The 25,726-nt window shown below is 38.8% G+C and overlaps 1 protein-coding gene across 9 annotated transcripts in view; it reads right to left on the reverse strand.

The window, feature by feature from the left end:
• GLIS3 (GLIS family zinc finger 3) overlaps positions 1-19,172 on the reverse strand; it is a 537,331-nt gene extending 518,159 nt beyond the window's left edge. For 3 of the 9 annotated variants that reach the window (XM_055087186.1, XM_055087185.1, XM_055087183.1), the window contains exons 1-2: positions 19,053-19,171; positions 16,776-17,262 (exon numbers count right to left, since the gene is read on the reverse strand). In XM_055087186.1, the coding sequence (XP_054943161.1) occupies positions 16,776-17,163 (388 nt within the window). In that variant the 5' untranslated portion in view covers positions 17,164-17,262; positions 19,053-19,171. Of the gene's footprint in view, positions 1-16,775; positions 17,263-19,052 lie in introns of all 9 variants that reach the window. The other 6 variants (XM_055087184.1, XM_055087179.1, XM_055087187.1 and 3 more) reach the window with 3 other exon arrangements.
• Between the last annotated feature and the right edge of the window lie 6,554 nt (positions 19,173-25,726).

The raw sequence follows: 25,726 nt of genomic DNA on the forward strand, positions 1-25,726 counted from the left end.
ACAAAACTAAAAGCTGGTTCTTTGAGAAGATAAACAAAATTGATAAACCATTAGCCAGACTCATCAAGAAAAAAAGGGAGAAGACTCATATCAATAGAATTAGAAATGAAAAAGGAGAAGTAACAACACACACTGCAGAAATACAAAAGATTATGAGAGATTACTACAAGCAACTCTATGCCAATAAAATAGACAGCCTGGAAGAAATGGACAAATTCTTAGAAATGCACAACCTGCCAAGACTGAACCAGGAAGAAATAGAAAATATGAACAGACCAATCACACGCACTGAAATTGAAACTGTGATTAAAAATCTTCCAACCAACAAAAGCCTAGGACCAGATTGGGTTCACAGCCGAATTCTATCAAACATTTAGAGAAGAGCTAACACCTATCCTTCTAAAACTCTTCCAAAATATAGCAGAGGGGGGAACACTCCCAAACTCATTCTACGAGGCCACCATCACTCTGATACCAAAACCAGACAAAGATGTCACAAAGAAAGAAAAACTACAGGCCAATATCACTGATGAACATAGATGCAAAAATCCTCAACAAAATACTAGCAAACAGAATCCAACAGCACTAGCAAACAGAATCCAATAAAAGAACCATACACTATGATCAAGTGGGGTTTATCCCAGGAATGCAAGGATGCTTCAACATACACAAATCAATCAACATGATACACCATATTAACAAATTGAAGGAGGAAAACCATATGATCATCTCAATAGATGCAGAGAAAGCTTTTGACAAAATTCAACACCCATTTATGATAAAAACCCTGCAGAAAGTAGGCATAGAGGGAACTTTCCTCAACATAATAAAGGCCATATATGACAAACCCACAGCCAGCATCATTCTCAATGGTGAAAAACTGAAACCATTTCCACTAAGATCAGGAACAAGACAAGGTTGCCCACTCTCACCACTCTTATTCAACATAGTTTTGGAAGTTCTAGCCACAGCAATCAGAGAAGAAAAAGAAATAAAAGGAATCCAAATAGGAAAAGAAGAAGTAAAGCTGTCACTATTTGCAGATGACATGATATTATACATAGAGAATCCTAAGGATGCTACCAGAAAACTACTAGAGCTAATCAATGAATTTGGCAAAGTAGCAGGATACAAAATTAATGCACAGAAATCTCTGGCATTCTTATACACTAATGATGAAAAATCTGAGAGTGAAATTAAGAAAACACTCCCATTTACCATTGCAACAAAAAGAATAAAATATCTAGGAATAAACCTACCTAAGGAGACAAAAAACTTGTATGCAGAAAACTATAAGACACTGATGAAAGAAATTAAAGATGATACAAATAGGTGGAGAAATATACCATGTTCTTGGATTGGAAGAATCAACATTGTGAAAATGACTCTACTACCCAAAGCAATCTACAGATTCAATGCAATCCCTATCAAACTACCACTAGCATTTTTTACAGAACTAGAAAAAAAAATTTCACAATTTGTATGGAAACACAAAAGACCCCAAATAGCAAAAGCAATCTACTATAAAACAATTTTGTCAGCAACGAAAAAAGAGGAAAAGGAAACCAAAAGTGTGTTTTTACTCATGATTATTCTTGGGTGAAGTACTAACCTGGGTTAAAAAAGTACCTTTTCAGAGTACAGTCTGAAGAAGGAACAGATGTTCTAGGTTGCCTGTTAAAGGCAGGGAGTAATTCTGGGATACTGGAGGAAAACACTGGAAGACGGAACAGGGTTTGGAATCAAAGGAATGTTTGGGTTGTTTTGGATCCAAAAATGGGCAGAAGACCTAAATAGACATTTCTCCAAAGAAGATATACAGATTGCCAACAAACACATGAAAGAATGCTCAACATCATTAATCATTAGAGAAATGCAAATCAAAACTACAATGAGATATCATCTCACACAGGTCAGAATGGCCATAATCAAAAAATCTAGAAACAATAAATGCTGGAGAAGGTGTGGAGAAAAGGGAACCCTCTTGCACTGTTGGTGGGAATGTAAATTGATACAGCCACTATCGAGAACAGTATGGAGGTTCCTTAAAAAACTAAAAATTGAACTACCATACAACCCAGCAATCCCACTACTGGGCATATACCCTAAGAAAACCTTAATTCAAAAAGAGTCATGTACCAAAATTTTCATTGCAGCTCTATTTACAATAGCCAGGACATGGAAGCAACCTAAGTGTCCATCAACAGATGAATAGATAAAGAAGATGTGGCACATATATACAATGGACTATTACTCAGCCATAAAAAGGAACGAAACTGTGTTATTTGTAGTGAGGTGGATGGACCTAGAGACTGTCATACAGAGTGAAGTAAAGCAGAAAAAGAAAAACAAATATCGTATGCTAACACATATATATGGAATGTAAAAAAAAAGAAGAAAAAATAATTGGTCAGAAGAACCTAGGGGCAAGACGGGAATAAAGATGCAGACCTACTAGAGAAAGGACTGGAGGATACAGGGAGGGGGAAGGGTAAGCTGGGACAAAGTGAGAGAGTGGCATGGACATATATACACTACCAAATGTAAAATAGATAGCTAGTGGGAAGCAGCCACATAGCACAGGTAGATTAAAATAAATTAAAAACCTAAGAAAAAAACCCAGAGGTTAATTCCTACCCACCTGCTCCTAGTTGTTGCCTAATTTCTCATGCCTCCTGAAAGAGAGAGAAATCCCGACAACAACTGTATTAGTTATCTATCTACATAATAAATTACCACCAACTTAGTGGCTTAAAACAATACATGTGTATTATTATCTCAGTTTCTGTGGGCAGGAATCTGAATATGGCTGGGATGGGCCCTTTGCTTCAGGGTCTCTCACAAGCCTGCAATCAAAGTGTCAGCTACAGCTAGAGTCTCATCTGAAGGCTCAGCTGTGGAAGGCTCTACTTCAAATCTTACACGGTTGTTTGCAAAATTCAGTTTCAGGACAGGTGATGGACTGAGGACTCTGTTCCTCACTGTTTTTTGGCCAGAGTCCCCTCTCTGTTACTTGCCACATGGGCCTTTCCAAAATCACAACACTCTTCATCAAAGATACAAACCAAGAAGACAATAAAGAGAGTCTGCAAGCACAACAGTGAAACCTTTTGTAACCTAATGATGGAAGTAACATTTCATCACCTTTGTCATGGTTAGAAGCAAGTCCCTACATCTAGCCTATACTCAAGGGGTGGCTATTACACAAGGACATGAATGCCAGAAGATGGGAAAGATTGAGGGCCATCTTAGAGTCTGCCTGTCACAATAATGTATAGGTAATTATAGAGAATTTGCTTCTATGTATGTGGGAAAATTAACTGGGCCAAATATGTAAGAAAATATGCTTTCAACACCCAATCCATATACTCCAACTTTTAAAAATTTGACTCACTGATTAATTGCATGTGTTTTATGCCTGATAGATTCCTATTAAAACTGGCATAAAAGCCGAGAGTATTCAAATCATGAATAGATACTCTCTGATTATATAACCCAAGGCAACAAGAAATAGCTATGCTGAAAATTTTCAAAACTGACAGCCAAACTACTTCAAATTGCTGTGCTGTTCAAGGTAGTTTCAAATAGAAATCATTGGTCTGCGTATCTGAACCCTGGCAACCCTCACCTTCACTACACTCTCAATACAACATAAAGCTAAATGCTTAATGGATCAACTATCATATGCTCTTTCTTAATTCCCACATCCAGGACTGAAAATCTGGTAACATTCAAAAAATCGTTTACCTTATAAACTGTAGTGGCCACTACTGAAAAGTAATGCAAAGTATTACAATCACAATCACAGTTTAGTAGTTTATCTTTTAAGTAGAAAAATAAATTTAAAAAAATAACTTCTCTTAGAATTAACTTTTTCCGGTGGGCATTATTCCACAATCTCCTCCTTTACTTTGGAATCCTGCCAGCTGAAGAACACCATTTCTGTGATACCTTTGGAAATGTCACCGTTATTTGAAGCATACCCCCAAACTACGTTTACTTAGGATACTAAATCCTAGGTATCACTCAACCTACGTGCTCCTTTTCTGAGCAGGAGGGACCCATGTTTATTCCATGAGGCTCTCCCTACCCAGCTGGATGAACCAGACCTGACCCAAGCTGGACCAACCAGACTCTCTTTCTTTCCAAGGAACCTAAAAATGGGATAGTGGGACATTACCCAGTTGACTCAGAGCACAGAAGTTCTGAGTACATTACCTGTTTAGAGCTGGGGAAGAAAGCCATGTTGAGGCCATAGATATTGTGATGGTTAATTTTATGGGTCAACTTAATTGGGCCATGGGGTGAACAGATATTTGGTTAAACATTATTCTGGGTATGTCTGTGAAGTGTTTCTAGATGAGATTAACATTTGAAATAGTAGACTGAGTCAAGGAGACTGCCCTCCCCAATGTGGATGGGCCTAGTCTGATCAGTTGAAAGTATACATAGAACAAAAGGTGGATCCGGGGCTTCCCTGGTGGCGCAGTGGTTGAGAGTCCGCCTGCCGATGCGGGGGACACGGGTTCGTGCCCCGGTCCAGGAGGATCCCACATGCCGCGGAGCGGCTGGGCCCATAAGCCGCGGCCTCTGAGCCTGCGCATCCAGAGCCTGTGCTCCGCAACGGGAGGGACAGCAACAGTGAGAGGCCCGGGTACCGCAAAAAAAAAAAAAAAAAAAAAAAAAAAAAAAAAGGTGGATCCTCCCACAAGCAAGGAGGAACATTTCCTGCCTGACAGCTTTGAGCTGGGACCTCAGTCTTTTCCAGCCTTTGGACTCAAACTGAAACATTGACTCTGCTTGAATCTCGAGGCTGCCTGCTTTTGGAATGGCACTTACACCACAGGCTCTCCTCGTTCTCAGGCCTTCATACTTGGACTAGAACTAAACCATCAGCCCTCCTGGGTACCCAGGTTGCCGACTGCAGATTCTGGTACTTCTCTGCGTACATACTTGCATGAGCCAATACCTTATAATAAATAAATAAACAACAAAATAAATATATCCTATTGGTTCTATTTCCCTGGAGAACCTTGACTAATACAAACACACACACACATACACACACACCAGAAAATCAATCTGCAGGGAGAAGAATGAAGTAATGTGCAAACAGAAGCAGCAGAGATAAAAAATCACATTGCCTAGAGGGAAGGAGTGTGGAGAAGTATCTTGTTCTTATAGTTCTTCAAAAGATCTTGTGGTCCATCCTCTTCTGGGGTGCCATGAAACACCCTTGGTTCCTTATAATAAATCCCCTTTTACATAAGCTAGCTCAGTGGATTTCAGTTATCTGAAACCAAAAGAGGCTTGAATAAGGTACTTGGTGAATCAGTACACATGCAACAGAAGGCCCTGGTCTCCAGCTCAGCCCCGGTAACCTGACTCATCCCAATAGAAGACAGTATGATGGTTAAGACCCAAGGCACTCAGTTCAGACAGTACCTGGATTCAATTCCCAGCTTTGCCACATACTAGCCACATGACTGCTGCTAAACTACTCACCACTTCAAACCTTAGTTTTCTTAATCTAATGTCACATAGGGTTGTTACAAGGATTAAAAGGAACTGAGCTCCAGGGCCATCATGTTAGGCTTCTGGATTGTTCTCTAGTTGCATGGCCCAGCAGATCTGCTCAGTGCAGCAGCTAGCCCAGAGTAAGGGTTTAAAAAAATTAGCTGTATCTTTTTTATATCACATTGCCTACCTGATTGCCACCAAAACCACTATCTTAATCAAGTAAGGAGGAACACTTTTAACACAAATTGACACAAACACCTGCAACAATTTACTTGACAGTGATTTTCTCCTTCAGCTCACTGTTCTCTTCAAAATAAATATATACCAGACACTACACTACTATATAGTAGAAATTATGGTAGACATAGTTACGTCTTTCAGGAAATCCTACTCAACTGCCAAGAACCTAGCCTGTTGAGGCAAACCCTGTGCCAGAAAACCAAAACAACATCCTATAAAAGTACTTAGGGTTCCGAAGTCAGTGAGGCATGGGCTAAAATACCCATGTGTTCTTGGTCAAGTTACTTAATCTTTCTAAGCCTCTCTTTCCTCATGTTTTCAATGGGGATACTTCATAGAGCTGGAAAGGATTAAATTAAAATATGTAAAGCTAAGCACAGTCATACAAAGTGCTAAATAATTGCTAGCTCACTTATATCCAACCGTAGAACAACCAGAAACTGATATATTCTACCTAATAATATACTAATAATCATTCAATGGCCTCAAGTAATAATTTTGAAAGAAATAACTTACATGGGGCTAATTCTGTCAAGTAGGTTGAACTACTTTACCTTAAAGAAGTTGAGGAAGATGGCGAGTTTAAACGCAATTAAACTTTCCCCTAAACGTAGGGCAACCCTGCCTTCATTCCAGTTCATCCTGGATAGTCCTGGGCATAATTATTAATAGGGCCCCATTTCACTTTTGAAAGTGTCCTGGTTTGGATAATAAATTATATGATCACCCTATCTATAGTAAAATCTTTAGATGGAAGACAAACTTAAAAGATGTTATTTCATCTCAAGGCTTGTTTATTGTGTTTTAATTTTTTTCTCTCTAGCTTTTGAGGAAAACCATGAAAACAGAATTTAGGGTTCTACATCCACACAACAAGTAGCTTTTCAAACTGCCCAGACTTGGGAGTTATGACTAAGCTGGCCTTTACTTCAAAGGACAAATCCGTGAATGAATAGGGTATCGGGATGAGGCCATGCCATTCAGCAGCAGGTGCTGTGGATTATGGAGAGCCATACTGCCCCTGTAATTAGGAAGAGCAATACTTTACATGCGCCCAGCAGTTTACAGTGTAAAATGCATTCTCACATGTATCATCAAATTTAACTCTCAAGAGCAAACGCGTTTTCTGTTCCACAATTTCATGCGTGCCTGAGATTTCCACACAAGTGGGTAACCACTTGGGAAACCTAGGCGTGCGGCTCACAAGTTCTCTGATGCTCACTTCTCCCTACCCACAATCCCCAGTCCCTGTCTTCCTCAGTTCCTTGACTCTTGCTTTCCATCCACTCCCAAGGATTTGAAAACCACATTTTTGACCTTCTTCTCCCATTCCGAACCCTGCCCTCCACCTCCATCCCACCCTCAAGCCATGATGTCCAGGTTTGTGTACCAGCCTCATGAAACCAAAGCCAAAGATGAAAGGTGTTCTGGACACACTCCTACCAAAGACATGTCGCCAGGTCTGCCCTTTACCTAGACCCTGCCCATCTGGAAAGGAGCATAAGACATCACCCCCATTTTACAGATGAGAAAACTGAGTCGGGAAGGTCGAGTGGCTTGCCCAATGTCATATACCAGCAAAGTGTGAACAAGATGTGGGTCTTCTGACTCTAGTGTCCATGCTCTTTCTCTTATACTAATGCTTCTCAAATTTCAGTGTGCACTTGCAAAGTCAGCTGCATAATTTACAGGGACCAAAATGAAAATGCTGGATCCCTTGTTCAAAAAGGAGGAAAATAGCATTTTCCTTTCTTCTCCCATCTCTTGACTTGCCATGGTATTTTTTTATTTGCTATTTAACACTGGGCTGTTTCCAAACAGGGATACTCACAGAGTGAATGCAGGCCTTCAAAGGTGCCCAGATCCTCACCCATGATTGGGCATGTGGGGCACACACATCTGACCCTGACTTGCCCACAACAATGCTCAGGTCCCTGCTGAGGGCAGAGGGCAGTAGTGGACACTGGGTGGGGCGAGGGAGCCAGTGGCCATCCTGGCCAGAGGTGGAACTACGTATGAACTGAGACTCGAAGCTCCCCTCCCCCCGCAAGCTCCAGTGTCCCACCAGACTTCACTTACAAAACACAATTTCAGAGATAAAATTAGTAATAATGTCAAGTCAGTGACCACAGAGCATTATACCCCAAGCACAGGGCACCCCTTCTGAGACAGGGCACTGTGCAGTCACCCTTAAGCCAGCCCTGAGCACAAGAATCACCTGGGATCTTTTAAAATGCAAGATCCGACTCACCAGATCTGGGGTGGCCCTGAGACTGAGCATTTCTAACCAGCTCCCAGAGGATGCTAACACTGTTGGCCTCAGACTATCCGTGAGTATCAAGATCCTACACCACAAGTCTCATTTTTTAACCAGTTTATTATGTCAGAGCCAATTACACACCTTCTATTTCTTTCATTATTCAAATAATGCAGCCATGAAAACAGGTATTAAATACAAGTCACCATCCATTGTATCCTTAAAATCTGATGTGTCAGAAGTAGCAAATCTATTCATATATTTATGATATCCTCTGGCCTGGGTTTAAAGACTTCATGCTTGTACATATACCGATGTCACTCAGGTGGCCATCACACAAAGGCTTCCTGATTCCTGCTCAGGTAGACAATGCCCTCCCTGCTCAGAAGGACCTATTGTTGAAAAGTGTCAAGTACAGTTTTCTAAAACAGGAGCAAGAGCCCATATCCTCAGCTCATGGATAGAAATGATGGCTGAACGGTTTTGAGTTTTTAAAGATATACTTTTTCAGGAATGGCAGCAACCTTAGACTCTACTGAAGAGAGGGGGCAAGATTTCTCAGAATTCCTGTAGCAGGAACTCTCAGATTATGGAGTCCTATTCAATGGCAACCCATGCAGCACATGAAAAATGAGATCTCTAGAAAACTGAGCCTCAGTCTCTTCATCCTTAAAATGGGGCCAATTACACTTGCCTTAGCTCATGGGATTATGCCTTTGATAAAATCATATGAAACAGTCACTATGAAAGGTTATGAACTACAAAGTACTTTACAAATCCAAAGCTGTTGCTGTTTAACTGCCTTAGAAAATGCTATAGGTTACTAACAGATGTAACATTTCAAGGTCATGCCCCATAGCATTTGAGGTGTGTGTAGAAGGTAGAGGTGTTAACGGAATATATTCTTTTAAAGGTGGAATGTTATGAGACTGACAAACCACTTTCATAACTGGAACAAATTGTGCTTGCCATTCAGTAATACTTGGAAATCCATCATCAATATGACATACTCAGCATCAATAAATCTCACAAAGTGAACCCTGTGCAGACCAAAAAGTAAACAAAAGTAAACATTGTGTTTCACCTGTCTTTGTTTGGCTAGATGAAATGAAAACTCTGGCTACCTCAACTGGAATAAAGCCTTTAGTCTCTCACTGGTTTGGTTATTTTTGGAACCTTTTATGGAATATTAACTTTATTTGCTCTAATTCTGCAGGAAGCCACATTGGAAGTGCAAGGAAATATAAATGATTAAAAAGCAGAAGTAGGGGGGAAAAAAGTAACCACATATTTTGCCCCAACTTTCTTAAGCTATCAACTGTATCTCTTCAAAAATGTGGGATTCCCCAATTGCTATTCTTGCCCCACTTCTAACATGACTACACTCAACATGGTTCACTCACTGGTGTTAGCAGATTTTTTTTTTTTCTGTTGTTTTACCAGGAATCAACATAAGTAAAGGAATGATATAGGAAAGTAACTTTTTAAATCAGTGGCAGTATTTTAAAATTTTCTGATGTAGCAGTGGGGGGAAACTATGAAGCTAGTTGACCCACTAAGGAATCAAGCTCTAACCTAAGCTCCAGGTTATAACCAATTAAATTAATAAACCACAAACAATAAAGAATAAAAATAAAACTTGATGTATTATTTAAAGTACACTAGTTTTTAGACCTCCCAGGTTCACACGACACATTTTCTTAGACAAGGTCTTTATAAGAGACACCAGTCTTAAGTGACACAAAAGAGTTTTTAAATCACAATTAGTTTAGTGTCCTTTGTTGATATTATTCTGCTTTTTCTGACCAACAATAATGAATAACCCACAAGCACTAATGAATAACTAACTCCCTTTGTCTCCAAGGACAGCAGAGCCCAACAAGAAATGTCATAGGCCCCGAAGAAAAATAAAAAACGTTTACAATGAAAATCTTCCCAATTATATCGTTCTAGGGGTACTGCAAATGTGGAATTGTCTTAAATATTTAAATAGCTATGTCAAACGTGCTTATAGAGAGGATCATAAAACTGATTTCCCAGATGCTTTGAAAAATGCATTTCTCCCAGTCTAATTACAGTCTGCAACTGTTGAGCAGGAAGAAGGGAGAAATGCCATTAGTGGTACAATTTAACTTAGATTCTGCACTCACCAATTCTAGGAGAGCCAGAAAGCTGCCAACTGCAGAAAGTCCTCCAAACTCAGTCACTCACGGGCAAAGATAAATATGAAAATTCTTATCTCAGCACATTAAAAATTGACATGTGGTAAGCAATCATTTTTAAAACAAATTTCTATATCTTAGAAATATAAAGTTAAAAGTAACTTTTTTCTCTGTTGTAGTACAAAGCAAATAAACAAATACACTCATGTTCCTGAGAATCAGGGTTCTCACTGACCAATTCGCAATGAGGAAGTGTGAGGAAGAACTCTGTGATGTATTTTAACTGGAACTCATTATCTTGGTCTGGTGTATTTCCTCACTCTGTCCACAGAAAGGACCTAGAAGCAATGACACCCCAGAGCCAATAAGAACACCCTTTCATCCAGTTTCCCAAGTATCAATTCCCACTAAAAGGAACCTGAACTTTTTGGAAAAATGGCTGATTCCAGGTCTAGGGCAGGGAAGTACAAATGAGCCTAGAACATCTTGCTATGTCTCAAACCAAGGAAGTACTTAATGGGAACATGTTAAAAGGACATAAGAACTGACTTGAAGGGGCTCCCATTGGCCAAATCTGGGACAGTTTGAGCATCAGAAAAAACAGTGATGGTAGTGAATTATATAGCACAGTGAATTTTTTAAAAGAACACATGAATCTGCAATGACTCTAAAAGAGAAGGGAGAGAAGCTCTCCTTTCCAGAAGAATACCAGATAATAAATCTAGAAGGAATGATAAAATCAGAAAATAACCATTATGCAATCAGCAGCATAACTCATTCAGACAAGGATCATCAATAAATGCTATGAAAGTCTGTTACAGAATAAGATATTCACATACGATTATTTGTTAATTTTGAAAAGTGTCCTTTGCAATGTAGAGATCTGGTGACACCACCTTAGACAGACAGCCAAAAGCAGCATCACAAATACTAGGACAAATGAAGATTTAGTGCTTCTTGGTATAACACAACGGGTGGTGTACAAATCACCTATGTAGTATTCCTGCCAAAAATGTTTAACCTGAACCCAGTCATGAAGAGATGAACAGACAAATCAGATTGTGAGGCAAGACAGCTGACCTGAACTCTTTAAAAGTATCAATACATTTTGTCATGAAACACACAAAAAAAGGCAGGGGGAGAGGGCCATTCTAGATTAAAGGAGACCAGAGAGACATGACAACCAAATTTAATGCATGATCTTTGATTAGATCCTAGATGGCTAGGGAAAAAATGGCTACAAAGAACACTAGATTATAAGAGGGGGAAGAAAATAATACTTTATATTATAAATAATAATTAAGTAAAATAAAATATATAATGAATCTGAATATGAACTATATTTTAAGATACAACTGTTTATAAATAATACTGCTGTATCAAAGCTATATTTCTTGGTTATGATTAATGTATGTTAGTTATATGGCATGAAAGATACCTGCTTAGGAATTTTGGGGTAAAGGGTCACAATGTCTGCAACCTACTCGCAAGTGTTTCAACTTACTTGAGAGAGAGATAAAGGTGGCAAATGCTAAAAAGTAAAATACAATAGAACGTAATATAAAATGATATAAGACAAAATCTAACTTTTTTAAAAAGATATACTCAGGAACCAAGAATAAGTTTTATTTAAGAGATCAGTTATGTACGATTGCCTAATTAAGTGGAAGTAGTTGAGTGTGGCTCCTGAAAAAGCCAATTAAAGGAGGTAGATTGCAGGGGAATAGTCCCCTTTGACTTTTTGCCTTTTGTCCTTCTTCCTTCCTCCTTCAGCCTCCTCAGAAGACAGAACCCATAGAGATGCTGCAGTGAGGCAGCCCCTGTGCAACCGAGAGGTAAAGACTAAGGGAAGCTCCATGATCTTGGGCCTGTCTTTCTTGAGCTTCTAACCATTAGCAGCAATCACCTACCTTTGCTCTTTCTGTGAGAAAAATGAACTCCTAAGACATAGGGTCCCAGATATTCTCAGTTCATGGCATTCTTAGCGTCTCGGTAATTTTTTCATGGCGCCCCAGGCCAAAAGGAACACCTAACAGTTCTGTTTATTAAGTAGTTAGGTGTCAATAACTGAATAGTAATTATGTACTAATAACTTATTAGCTGTTTGAAAAAATAACACCTATATTTTTTTAAAGCATTTTTATTTCATTTTTAAATAACCACAATTATTAATGGGATGTGCATTTCAATTATGCCTTCTACTACTTCTCAAACCTTGGAATCAGATTGGATATCACCACCTTCATCTCCTAGTCCACACTGATTTTCACTTAGTATGTGCTTTTTTTATTGTGGTAAAATATACATAAAATTTACCATCTTAACCATTTCTTAAGTGTACAGTTCAGTGGCATTAAATATATTCACATTGTTGTACAATCATCAACACTTTTCATCTTCCCAAACTGAAACTCCGTACCCATTAAACAATAGCTCCCCATTCTCTCCTCCCCTAGTCCACGGTAACCACCATTCTACTTCCTGTCTCTATGACTATTCTAGGAACCTCATATAAGAGGAATCATACAATATTTGTCCTTTTGTGTCTGGCATATTTCACTAGCATAATGTCTTAAAGGTTCATCCTTTAAGCATGTTGTAGCTTATATGTTGTAGCATATAACAGAATTTCCTTCCGTTTGAAGGCTGAAAAATATTCCATTGTATAGATATGACACATTTTGTTTACCCATTCATACACTGATGTATACTTGGGTTATTTCTACCTTTAGCTATTGTGAAAAATGTTGCTCTGAACATGAATGTACAAACTACTTGCTTTTTTTAATCACAACTACCAAATATGTAGTTTCTCAAAGACACAATATCATCAAAAAGAACATACTACAATCTCATGGTGAAATTGTGAGCCTCCTCAAACTAGTGGTCTGCCTGGTGTTCAGGGATGTCACATATCCCATGTTTCCTGCAAACTTTAAAATATCTCGTGGCTCCCTCTGAGTCTCCTGTGGTACCCCAGTGCCCTAGACACACTATTTGGGAACCACACCCTACAGTGTTAAAGCCATGGTTATTTGAGTTTTTATATGAGCAGAACTCAATCCTTAAGTAACATAAACATTACAATCAAGTTTATATTTCTCATGAGGCTCCCGCTGGAAATTTTCAAGTCTTCAAAAAGTCAGATGTCTGTCTGTATGACAATCCCCAGGTAACTTATTCTATTGGAGATATACAGAAAGATAAATAGATATATATCAATAGATACACCTCCTATTGGTTCTGTTTCTCTGGAGAACCCTAATACACCCAGAGTCACAGGTTCTTTGGCACTTATCCTTTTGGATCATGACACTGTCAATAGTGCATGGGAAAGCAGTGGCAAAATCAGGGAGAGATGTCAACCTCAAGTTTATCACATCATCCCCAAGGTTAAAATCCTTCCACAGCTTGCCAGTGTCCTCAAGATAGATCCAAACTCCTTGGTATGGCACTCATGACCCTTCATCTGGCTACTGCTTATTCTTTTCAAGCCTCATCTCTTACCAGAGTCTCCACACCTCCCCTCAATGTGAAACCAGACAGACGTCCATGAAATGCACCATGATCTCTCCCCTCCAGGTTTTGAGCATGCTTTTCTCCCTACCCAGAGTAAGTTCCAGACAGCCCCTGCCCCTTCACACACACACAGAGGACATACTCTTCCATGATTGTAAGGCTAGCTCCTCATCCTTCAGGTGTCTGCCTAGATACCCTACTCTCCTCCCAGATCCACTTTTCAAGCACCGGCTGGGAACCCTCCAAATGTTGCCATATCACCCTGAGTGTATCTCTACCAGAGCCTTAACTATGCTTTATTCTAACTGCCCATTTATTTTTTCTGAGTTCTCAACTCCTTGAGGGCCAGGACTATGTTTTATTGGCTATTATATCCCCCAAACAGTGGCTCACCCATAACATATGCTCAAAAATTATTTGTAGAGCAAATGATTGGATGAAGCTCAAACAGCCCCAGATCACCATTCTCAAACAGTTACTGGCTTAGTTTAGGAATTGTTATCCAAGATCTGAAAGGGACACATTCAGCCACTCCTGGCACCATCCAGACCACCAGTGGTATCCAAGCTGCAAGGCAAGGGGGAATAATAATACAGTTGTCCTCAACCCCTTACCCATGCCCATGCATGCCCCAATCATGCAGATCCAGAACAGGCACTGCAAACTTGTAAGCTGAGCAAGGAGCCAGAAAACAGAAAAGAAGAGAATCAGGAAGCAGTGCTAATTTTTACATGAGTTCCAAGATGTATTAACCCTGAGAGTTCGTTATTCCTTAAGTACCTGAAGCATTTTTTATAAACTACGATTATAATTATAACCACTTCTAATCACTATTAAAGTAATATTCCCCAACTCCTTATTGCCTGGCAGGGCTTATGTTACTTATTCTTTCTAGACGTTAGTTCCCTTATCAGTTAATCAACAATAGCATACAACTCAAGGCTATCGTGAGGAATAACTGAGACTATGTATTGGAAAGCACTTAACATGGTGCCTGACACATGCTAAGTTATGATATAATAAGTGCAAGTTATTAATATTATCACCATTATTATTGCCAGTCAGGATTTCAAACACAAGTATATATAAAAGCAAGCTACAGTTCACTAGTCAAGCATGAGCTGAAAGATTTTACTGGCCTCAGTCCCTGAAAATACAAACACATGAGCTTGACATTAAGAACCTTAGCTTGCCACATCATGAAAATAGCAACCTGACAATGACGGAGCTATTTTAGATGCAGCCCCCAGGGAAAATTTTTCCTATACTTACACTAAATATCAGTAGCTCTGAGAAATAAAACACCTCAAACCCAAGCCTACACCAAGGTAAGTAAAAGAAAAGAAAAAAGTTACACATATGTTTATGTTTTTTTTTTTTTTAATCTACCCATTTATACCAACTTCTCCATATACAGAAATACACAGACACTAAAACAAACAACCTTTGGGTTACTTGCCTGATATAAATCATTATTCATCATAATTGGATAAGTTATGAGTTAACTGGGTGAATGGCTACTCACAAGGCTGCTAGTAATTTTATTTGGTGGTATAAACACTTAGTATAAACATTTAAAACTAAATGCTAAATATACCTAAAGGAATATATAATCATGCTATTTTATATAACAAAGCTATATTTTACATGGGATACATACTCCTTCTTTTTCTAGCCCCAATACACATATCATTAGCAATATAACCTCATTAAGTCAACAACAGTTTCTAGAGAGAGCATGTCACTCAAACAATGTTATTCTCCAAAAATTATTCTTAATTTAAAACGTATGGTAATTCAAACACTGCTGAATTAAAAGCATTCTCTCTGCATTTCAATTTAACAAGTTTTTTCTAGTTCTCAACAAGCACAAAAATACATCTTTTCATTATACTCTTCTAGCTGCCTTCTCTCTTGTCACTAGTTGTATTATAAAAATTATAGGTTTAGGGACTTCCCTGGTGGCGCAGTGGTTAAGAATCCGCCTGCCAATGCAGGGGACACGGGTTCGATCCCTGGTCCAGGAAGATTCCATATGCCACGGAGCAACTAAGCCCATGCGCCACCACTACTGAGCCTGCGCTCTAGAGCCCGCGAGCCACAACTAGTGAGCCCTCGTGCCACAACTACTGAAGCCCGCATGCCTAGAGCCCGTGCTCTGCAACAAGAGAAGCCACCACAAGGAGAAGCAAGAATCCGCCTGCCAATGCAGGGGACACGGGTTCGATCCCTGGTCCAGGAAGATTCCATATGCCACGGAGCAACTAAGCCCATGCGCCACCACTACTGAGCCTGCGCTCTAGAGCCCGCGAGCCACAACTAGTGAGCCCTCGTGCCACAACTACTGAAGCCCGCATGCCTAGAGCCCGTGCTCTGCAACAAGAGAAGCCACCACAAGGAGAAGCATGCACACCGCAACGAAGAGTAGTACCTCCACTCACCGCAACTAGAGAAAGCCTGTGCACAGCAACAAAGACCCAATGCAGCCAAAAATGAATGAATAAAAATAAATAAAAATTTTTTTAAATTATAGGCTTTGCTCTTAGAATAATTTTTTTTATCATTTTATGTACTAGTTCCTCATTTTATTGGCTATTAAAATTTCTCCCTTTTTAATTCTTTTCCTTCCAAACACCACCTTTCTTCTAGCATCCAAATAACATAATGACAGTTCCAGCCACCCATCTCCTCCATGGCCTGCAGAATCCAGCCCCTGGTAAGCCAAGGCAGAGCTTTGTGTATCCAGAGGGCAGGATCATACTAAACTTGCTCTTGCCCTTCCTCTGCCACCACCCACCCTACCTCCCTGTTTCCAATCTTTCTATCTCATCTTCCACTCTATTTCACAGTCCCATGAGATGACACATTTACCACTGTGGTGCCCTCACCCTCACACGTATGTACACGTGTACACGTCCACATCCCTTCCTAGAAAGCTACATATCATTATGAGACTATCAACTTTGACCCTGACACTGAATCATGTATTTTTCCATTGGATTTGCTGGCAGAGAAGAGACAAGGAGGAGAAAAAAAATAGTGTCTACTTTTAAAAGATCCCAAAAAGACAATCCTACCTTTCCCAGATTTTGGAGGAAAGGGGCTTCCAAACTCCTGTTGCTTTGGCTTTAAAGTGTGTGGCCCTGACATGCCTCCAGTCTGGGTGACCTGGAAACGTGGCTTCCCACTGGTGAGCACTTGTCTCCTGGGGCTCAAGGCAGGCAGATGGATGGGGCTCTCATTCATGTTGCTCTGAGGAGCCATCCCTCCTCCTGAGGGCATCTTGAGATGGAGGCTGTTAGCAAGGCTTCCAATGGCAGGGCTTGGTGTGCTGCCACAGGACGAGGGGCCAGGAGTCCCCGAGTGGGCTCGAATGGGAGGAATGTGTTGGCCACTGACCATCCCAGGCCCCTGTGGGGTTCCTGATGTCCGGTGGAGATTCATGCTGCATGACCTTCCATTCATTCTGACAAAACCTGTAGCCAGGTTGGTCAAATATCCAATGACACTAATGATTCCTTTCAGGCAAAGTCCAATAAGTTATCCATGGTGTGGTTTATTAGCCTGTTTAAAAAAATAAATGCAGGCATTTTTAAAAGTAAAAAGGAAAATAAATTACAACGAGTTTTCAACCCGTGTAGCATTCATATCAGGAAGAAAAGAAGCACTCTCAGCAAAACGGTCTTTTATGTAGAACAGGGTTATCGAATACATGGTTTATTGGCAGGCACTCTCCCCTCCTGCACTCGTGGTAGACATGGATTATGGATCACTGCATTGCTTTTTTTGCCACTGAACCCTTCTCAATACAGTGCTCTTGGCAACTATAACCAATCTACCGGTGCCAGCTTGCAAAATGAAACTTATTTTGCTCCGTAGAGGTTTGTCTGTACTAGTTCACATTTGCTACAATGCATTCTGGGAAACCCAAAAGCATCACCTTCATGAGCTGTGAGACTAGTGCTTCAAAGATTCCAGTAAACAAACAAAAAGCCAATACAGGGCTTCTCTGGTGGCGCAGTGGTTAAGAATCCGCCTGCCAATGCAGGGGACATGGGTTCGAGTCCTGGTCCGGGAAGATCCCACATGCCACGGAGCAACTATGCCCGCGAGCCACAACTACTAGAGCCCGCACGCCTAGAGCCCGTGCTTCGCAAGAGGAGAAGACACCGCAATGAGACGCCGGCACACTGCAACGAAAAGTAGTCCCCGCCCACCGCAACTAGAGAAAGCTGCACAGCAACAAAGACCCAGTGCAGCCAAACATAAATTTAAAAAAAAATTTTTAAGCCGATAAAACCTCTAAAAGAGATTATGAGGACATTAAACCATCTCAGATTTTTTACTATACGAGCAATCTTTTTCACAGTCCCTAGATTTACAAAGGATAAAAAAATAGGCATGGGAGTCTCACAAAGGCTTATATGTATATATCCATATATCCAAATATTCACAGCAGCGTTAGAGTCTTGGTTCTATATTGATCCTGAGTTATGGGGATGGAAATAGAATCAACATCACAATACTCTCATCTTCCAGTAAGATCCTAGAAAAGGAAAAGGCTGTGTGAAATGCTTTATGGAAAGCATAAGGACAAAACAACCCTTCTAAAGGTGAGTATGTTCATCATGCACCACACACAGTAAACTGACAGTAGTTCCATGAAGCTTCCATCTGCCATCCTACCACTCCCTTCCTCAAGTGGCAGAGGGAGAACCAAAATTAGTGACGTGGCCACAGGACATCATCATCCATCCATATATAATAATGTCAGTACTCCCTGGTTATAAATCATTAGGAAAGGCCTTTTCCTCCCTTGATCAACAGTTCCCCAAAATGTGTGTAATAATGTGACTAAGTGCCACTACTCCAAATAAATGACCAACATAGTCACAATCTGTATTCTTTTATACAGACATGATAGTCATGGAAAGAAGCCATAGCTGAACAAACACAAGAAATACAGACTGAGTGCAAAGTAGTAATGGCCAGATATCCTCAACTGGATGATGATTCCTACTTTTTCTCTATGATCCACTCAATGTCTTAGATGAATATTTCCAACTCAACTCCCAAATGAATGTTCCATAAATCATCAAGTACAAGACATCAAGGACAGCAAACCTTTTGTGAAGAATTTTTTTTTATCGTTTTAGAAAATCAAAAACACAGGTATCCCCTGATTTTCAAAATTTCACCTTACACCACTTTGCTTTTACAAAACTTACCTAAGTACCTGTGTTCACTAACCAAAAGAAATTTGAGGAGGATTTTCACTTTTATGAAAAAAGGTGAAAAGCAAAAACAGTTTTAGCATTTATTCTGCAGGGGGCCATTATAGAGGCAGTACTCACCCCAAGCAGTGAGAGTGCTCCTTCACTGGGAACTACATTCAGCATCTCAACTTCAAGCCTCCAGAGCGTTGAACTGTGTCTGTGAGCATCTGTGCTTTATCTCAGTTTATTTTGTGCATCCCTTAGCAACATGTGTCCTAAGGTAATTGCTTCTTCGTTTTATGCCATTTCAGCTGATGAAAGATTTCATAGGAACACTCTACTTCCAGATAGCAGGGGAAACCTGTAGCATTTAATTTTCAAGCCAAGCACACTCACTGTGCCTTCTGCAAAGTTGACTGTGTATGCTCATGTGTTGAGGAACTTCCAAAATTACCAACAATATAAATCTGGAATGTTTTCTTCACCTTTATCAAGTCTCCATGTTATTAAGAATTCTATCAGTCTGCCGCATTTAATACTGACATGCCTCCTCGGAAACAATCCTAGGTCTCACTCCTGTCCTTCCCTCCACTACAGTGGCCAAGAAGGAACAAATAAATCTAATGAAGGTTATCCAAAACTGCATCATTTAAGTTTGTTTATGGAACAATAAGAAATGAACCCTGGTATCAAACTGGTTGTAAGGTTTTTTTTTTAATGCTGGAAAAATTCCAATGCCTTTTCTGCTGCATCCATTTAGAAGAACTCAAGTATACTACCAGCTGGTCTGTTGATTAACTGGTTGATTGTGGGCAAGAGTCATTTAATGTCTCTGTGCTTTGCCAGATGATATTGGCCATCTATTCTCCATTCATTGATAAAACAGTGTTTTCTGAGGCACTTTGAACCCTGCAGAAGAAAGCACTTATTCAGTACCAACCAAAAAAAAAAGGCAAAATAAATATGTTGTATTGGCAATTTGTTGAAAATGAGGAATTATCCAACATGACTGGAAATATGAGTCACTAAGACCATGGGCCAAGTGACAAGTTTCTGCAGATTTGCAGACTATGCCCATTTCCAGGTTTTTTAAAAATAAGGGAGTCGATTTTGGCAGCAAGATCATATACAAGCAGGAATTCTCATAAAAAAATCTGGGTAAAAACATATAAGTAAATACTCAGCATTAGGTTAGATCATTAAGAAGGTGAGTTTGTAAGAAGGAAAAATAAAGAACTGAGAACTTAATTATCAGAACTCATACCTGCCTGGATATTTATTTTATTTTTATTTTTTAGAAACCACAATCCTGTTTTAAATAGCTTTAGGGTGAAAGTAAAAACAACAACAAAAATGTACTTAAATTTTATTACTAAAAAAGCAATAGCCAGAAAGTAAAGTGATTAATACCATAAAGAAAAACCAATAGGTCAATGGTGTGTGAGCTGAGAAAAACCAGCCTCAAGACAAAAATAAAATAAACTGTATGAGAAAATATGCCAGATAATCCAGTTTTCACATTAATTACACCAACAAATTTTTTAAGCATTAGACACCAGAATTTAAAAATCAATTTGTTTATTCATATTATATAATATTTTACGTGCTTTTTGGCCAGGTCATATGATCATATATAATTCTAAGCCCACTTGGTAACAAAAAAGGAGTAAACAGCTAACTTTTAAGAAAGACCCATCCTCACTGAGTCGGAGTGAACAGAATACTCAACTAGAAGTTAGGACACCTGAGTTCTAATTGTGGCAAATCATTTATAACATCTCTGGACAGTTTTTCATCCACAAGATGAAGAATTTGGTGATAATCACTTGAAATTTTGTTCTTCCAGATAATTAAGAAAAGGAAGATTATGGAAAATACTCATTAACTATGATGAAGGATAAATATGTAGATTTTTATACCTATGGCATTTAAATCAAAGGGATTGGGTGGATATGAAAGCAAAAATAACAGTAATCTCTACTGTCTCCATCACATCAGCGATGTGCTGAAAGACAATACTCACCTTGAAAAATGAACATTGGGGTTAAATTTTCCTACACTTTGCCGGAAAGTAAAATCACAACTAATCACTATCAAAACCTGACTGGTAGTATTCCACTGGAAGAGCATCTTTCTATTTAAAAACTTAATCAAGTTCTCCACCATTACTTTCTCCTCTGTCCTCCATCCAACTACTCTAAACCCAGGCATCAACAGAAAAAAAGAAGAAAAAGAAATAGCATGGAACCCCCGGAAGTATAAATTTAGGGTACTTTGGATCTGACATATTAATACATTTAGATTTTTAATACTCCTTTGGTTGAAACAATGAAAATGTTCATTCATTCTGCTATATGAGTCAACATAAGTTAATAAATCTTTCCTTTCGGCCACTTGAAAACTCTTAAAACACATTCCTGTAAGTCAAGTCAGAGAGGAAGTTACTTAACTCCTAAGGAAACCAAGGCACAAAATCACTTAATGATAATTTCATTAGATTTCTGGAAAAGCTATGACTTTAATCAAAATACAAGATCATGACTCTACCTTCTACCCAAAGCTCGAGGCACTGTGCCTTGTGGATTAAAAGATTACACAGAACAATGTTAACTCATCCCTTCAAGAAAATTCCAAAAACACGAGTTCCATAATGTCTATTTACAGCCAAAAGCCCTTTCTTAGTTAATATTATTAACAGACTCATCTAGAGTCATAATTCATCTGATGAGCCAGTTAATTATTAATTTTCATACATCATTTCATTTCCTTAGGCTACATTTAGCCTTTGTTACATTTTCCATTCCTTATGCCACAAGCATTTCTTACCCTGCATAGAAAACCTGATAATGAGACACGAAATGCTGGTCAGCAAACAAACTGCTCCTGGGCTGGCTTCTTATATATACGTCTAAACCATCTAAAATAGAGTTTTTATTGATTCTTTTTATTTTTCCCGCTTCAGGTTAATGATTGTATAATTTCATTAACATTGCCTTTTCAACATCACTGCCTTGATCACTAATAGGCCCGTGCTATTCCCATGGGTTTCTCTAGTTACAGCTTTGTAGCCAGAAGAATATAGAAATGAAAAGCCTATTGATAGATAATATAAGTTATTCTCATGCACGGCTGCCGTGTGAAGCACATTTTGCAATTCAATCAAGGACAGATAGAGATGAATGTTCTTAGATCGTAGGAGTTCATTTTAATAAGCAGAATGTACCTTGTCCTAACACAGGTGACTGACTCCTCAGAAAAGATTGTATAAACAAAAACCAATCGTGTAAGTCATTTTATTGGCAACAATATAAACACAGCTATATTAGATGTCACCAATAAATCAAAATTATTCTTGTCTGCAATTTTAACAAGAGGAAAGTGCAAACATGTGCCTGTGAAGCTGGAGGATACTATAGAGGAAATGCATTGGATGCGTACAATATCATTTCTCTAAATTGAAAGTATATTAAGTAACCAGCAACAAAGTTTAGTTGATGATTTCTGTGTTTTCATAACTTTATACAGTGAGACTGACAGACTCACAGACTTTACAACAGAAGTTACACAGAAACAGGGATGGAATAATTCCACATTTGGGATGTGGAGTGGAAACTTAGGGAGGTTACACCTTGTAACTAGTACATACAGACCGTATAGTCACTTGGGCACTCCCAAGGTCTAATATAGGTAAATCGAGAATATTAACATATTTATTTTGAATACTAAGATGTTTATAGCTATTACTCAAGCAATATAATCACCAATAAAATGAAATCAAAGAAGTTTAGCTTTGAGTTACACCATACTTCACTTTAAAGTATGAAAACAAATCAGTGTTCCCTTCAGAAATTCAAGACCATTCTAGCAAAGACCATTCAGAAAAGATAATATAATGAACTTATGGATCCCATCTAATAGAATTCCTGACTCTGTTTTAATCTGTAATTACAACCCTTTGCTATCGAATTAGAGATATACACATTTTAACTTTTTTATATAAAATTTTCTCAAAAATAAAAATAATCTTCCCTAAATTTATGGAGTAAAATATCTGGCAGTGCCTTTTTAATGAAATTAGTGGCTACGATACTAAAAATGTGGGTAGTAAATATGGACAGGACACTGAGGAAAGGAAGGGAACGGAAAGAGAGAAGAGGGACAGAAAGAAGATGGAGAGGAGAGGGGAGGGGAGGGGAAGGGAGTGCTAAAAAATGACCAAATCTAATGCAGGAATTTATTCTGTAGTTAGTTAATCCTAACTTAAAAATCAGAAGCAGCACTGAGAACATTCCACACGATGCTAGTGATTACAGATTTCTGGAAGAAATTCAGAACCTTCAGGAAAATACTGCTGGAGGGCATTATTAGAAGTTCAATAACCTCTCTTAGAATCTACTTTCCACACTTCAATGCATCTATGCAACTCTCATATACCCTTAACTTACTAAATGTCACTATTTTTAGTAGCAATTACCTACAAGTATTTCATCAACTTTGCTTCAGTCATGAACTCATCAATGAGTACAGAAAGTTCTAGAAAAATATGGCCCTACCAAAAACCGGCAACAGAGAGGGGGATAATTAGGGATTCCCTTAGTCAGCTGCAAAAAATCACACACAATGAGAACGAACTTGAAATCAAGAAGATTTTTGAGACAAAGATAGGTAAGTTCAGAAAGGTAACCATGCCTTGGCCCATGCATTGGCCCAAGGTGAATATGGGCCATTAAGTTCCTAGATCTATGTTTAACAAAGTAATGCTTCTAAAGCACTGTTTTTCAAATTGATGGCAATCCATTGGTGAGCCCTGAAATCAATTATTCAATGGCAAAACATTTTTTTAATGAAATAGAACCAACTAGAATAAAAGAGAAGCTATCAATGTGCATCAAATATATTAATGGTTAAGAATTGTTTCCTTTTAATGATTTGTGGGTGTATATGTCTGCATATCTATATGCATATAGTGTATTCTGGGTAAGATGAAAAATATATTTTCTGGTGGGTTACAGACAAAAAAGCATAAAAGCTACTGTTATGGAAGCATTTGGACTATCTACCTGCCCAGGTACTTACCAGGAATATCTGTAGACATAGGCAGAATTAAACAACCAAAGTAAAACAAATACCATAATATAGCCATAATGAAGAAAAGATCTAAATGTGTGACATTTTTAGCTTTATGAAAAATAAGGCTTAAGTCACACAAAACTACACTCCTACCACTGTTATCTTTCACTTTATCTTTTATTTAGTATCAACTGATCAACTGTGCTCTACAAATATCAATTAACCAACTGACTACCAGAATCAGGATCAAAATGACTGACAATTTTATATCTTCCTTGTTGTAAAGGGTACATGACCTTCCCTGGAATAAAACTTCACTTTTACAGTGATAAAGAGGGAAAGTATAAATTAACACATAACTGCCTTTGAGAACTGAGTTTTTTTGAAATCTGTTCTTAATATGAGTTAACCATCAGATCCTATGAAGAGGAATTTGAAATGGAAAAATGAACACATTCCCAGTGATGTCACCACTGAATTAATTACCTGAATTGCAAAGAGTGAACAAACACCACATGGCCATGGTTTGAGACACAAAGGCTTCTTCAGAAATATAAAAGAAAAGTAACTGGCTGGAGATTTTTCTTTAAAAAAAACAAATCCATCCTCACACAAGGAGATACACAGGTTGTAAAATATGGCAAATGAAAGTGCATTCTTTGTCACCTGGTATGTATAAACAACTACTCAGTCCATGTGAATAGCTATTTGCAAAGCTAAAACTCACTATACGTTCAAAAGGATAATAAACATCTACCTATGGAAGATTCTACAAATAAATTGAACTTAGCACTCATTAAACCAAATATTCAAATATATTAAATTATCCCTATCACTTGTGTAACTGAGTGATTTCTTTCCTTCAGTGCACTTAGTTATTGCTTAAAAGTAACCAATGTAACTATTTTAAGCTGTTGGTAGACAGAAGTTTTATACAAGTTAAATTATGTTCACTGACATCACTGCAGAAGTATGAATGTCCACAACAATGACTAGGCCCTTAACCAACATGACAACATATTTATTTAAAAAAAAAAAAAAAACCCTACATGAATGACTCAGTCAAGTTACAGACAGAAGTGGAATCTATTGGTCATGCTGCAAAGGTTGAGAAAACATTAATCCATTTCTTCACACACAGGAATAACAAGAATTCATACATAGGCCTGGCATCTGGTTAGTTTTGTGTGTACAGTATTCAGCAGGCCTAGAAATGAAACTTCATAGATCTGGCTCAGAACTCTGAAATAACTGACATTGAGAGAGCCTGACCTTTTTATCAAGGAGCCTGGGACAGGGTCTGATCTTGCACTGTAATCCTATCTGCCCATCTGCAGTTCAGCAAGGCTTGCTGCAGCTGAAGGAATGTGTAGTTGTTCCTATTCTTGGCCTGAAGAGATCATGTCAGACAAGAATGGCCCCCACCAGCTTTCTTTACTTCAAGTCTGCTCTCAACCACTTAGAGCCTTCATGATTCCAGTTTTACAAATAAATCCCCTGATTTTGTTCCCAAAGTAGAACATGATTAGATCCTTGTTTCTGTTCATCCTACATATTGCCTTTGAGTCCACCTGAGTGGTGTTTCCCCTCCTCCCTTCTTTTGCCCTCAGTTTCCCCAAATCCAGATTCTATTCAACCTCCAGGCCCACCCCACCTTAGGCCTTCTCTGATCCTCCCTTAATCCCTCTGTCTCTGATCTGTAAAATGGTGAGAATTACACTGTTGTACCTAGTTCACAGCAT

Source organism: Physeter macrocephalus, chromosome 9 (genome assembly GCF_002837175.3).
Source record: "Physeter macrocephalus isolate SW-GA chromosome 9, ASM283717v5, whole genome shotgun sequence".
NCBI classification, from domain to species: domain Eukaryota; kingdom Metazoa; phylum Chordata; class Mammalia; order Artiodactyla; family Physeteridae; genus Physeter; species Physeter macrocephalus.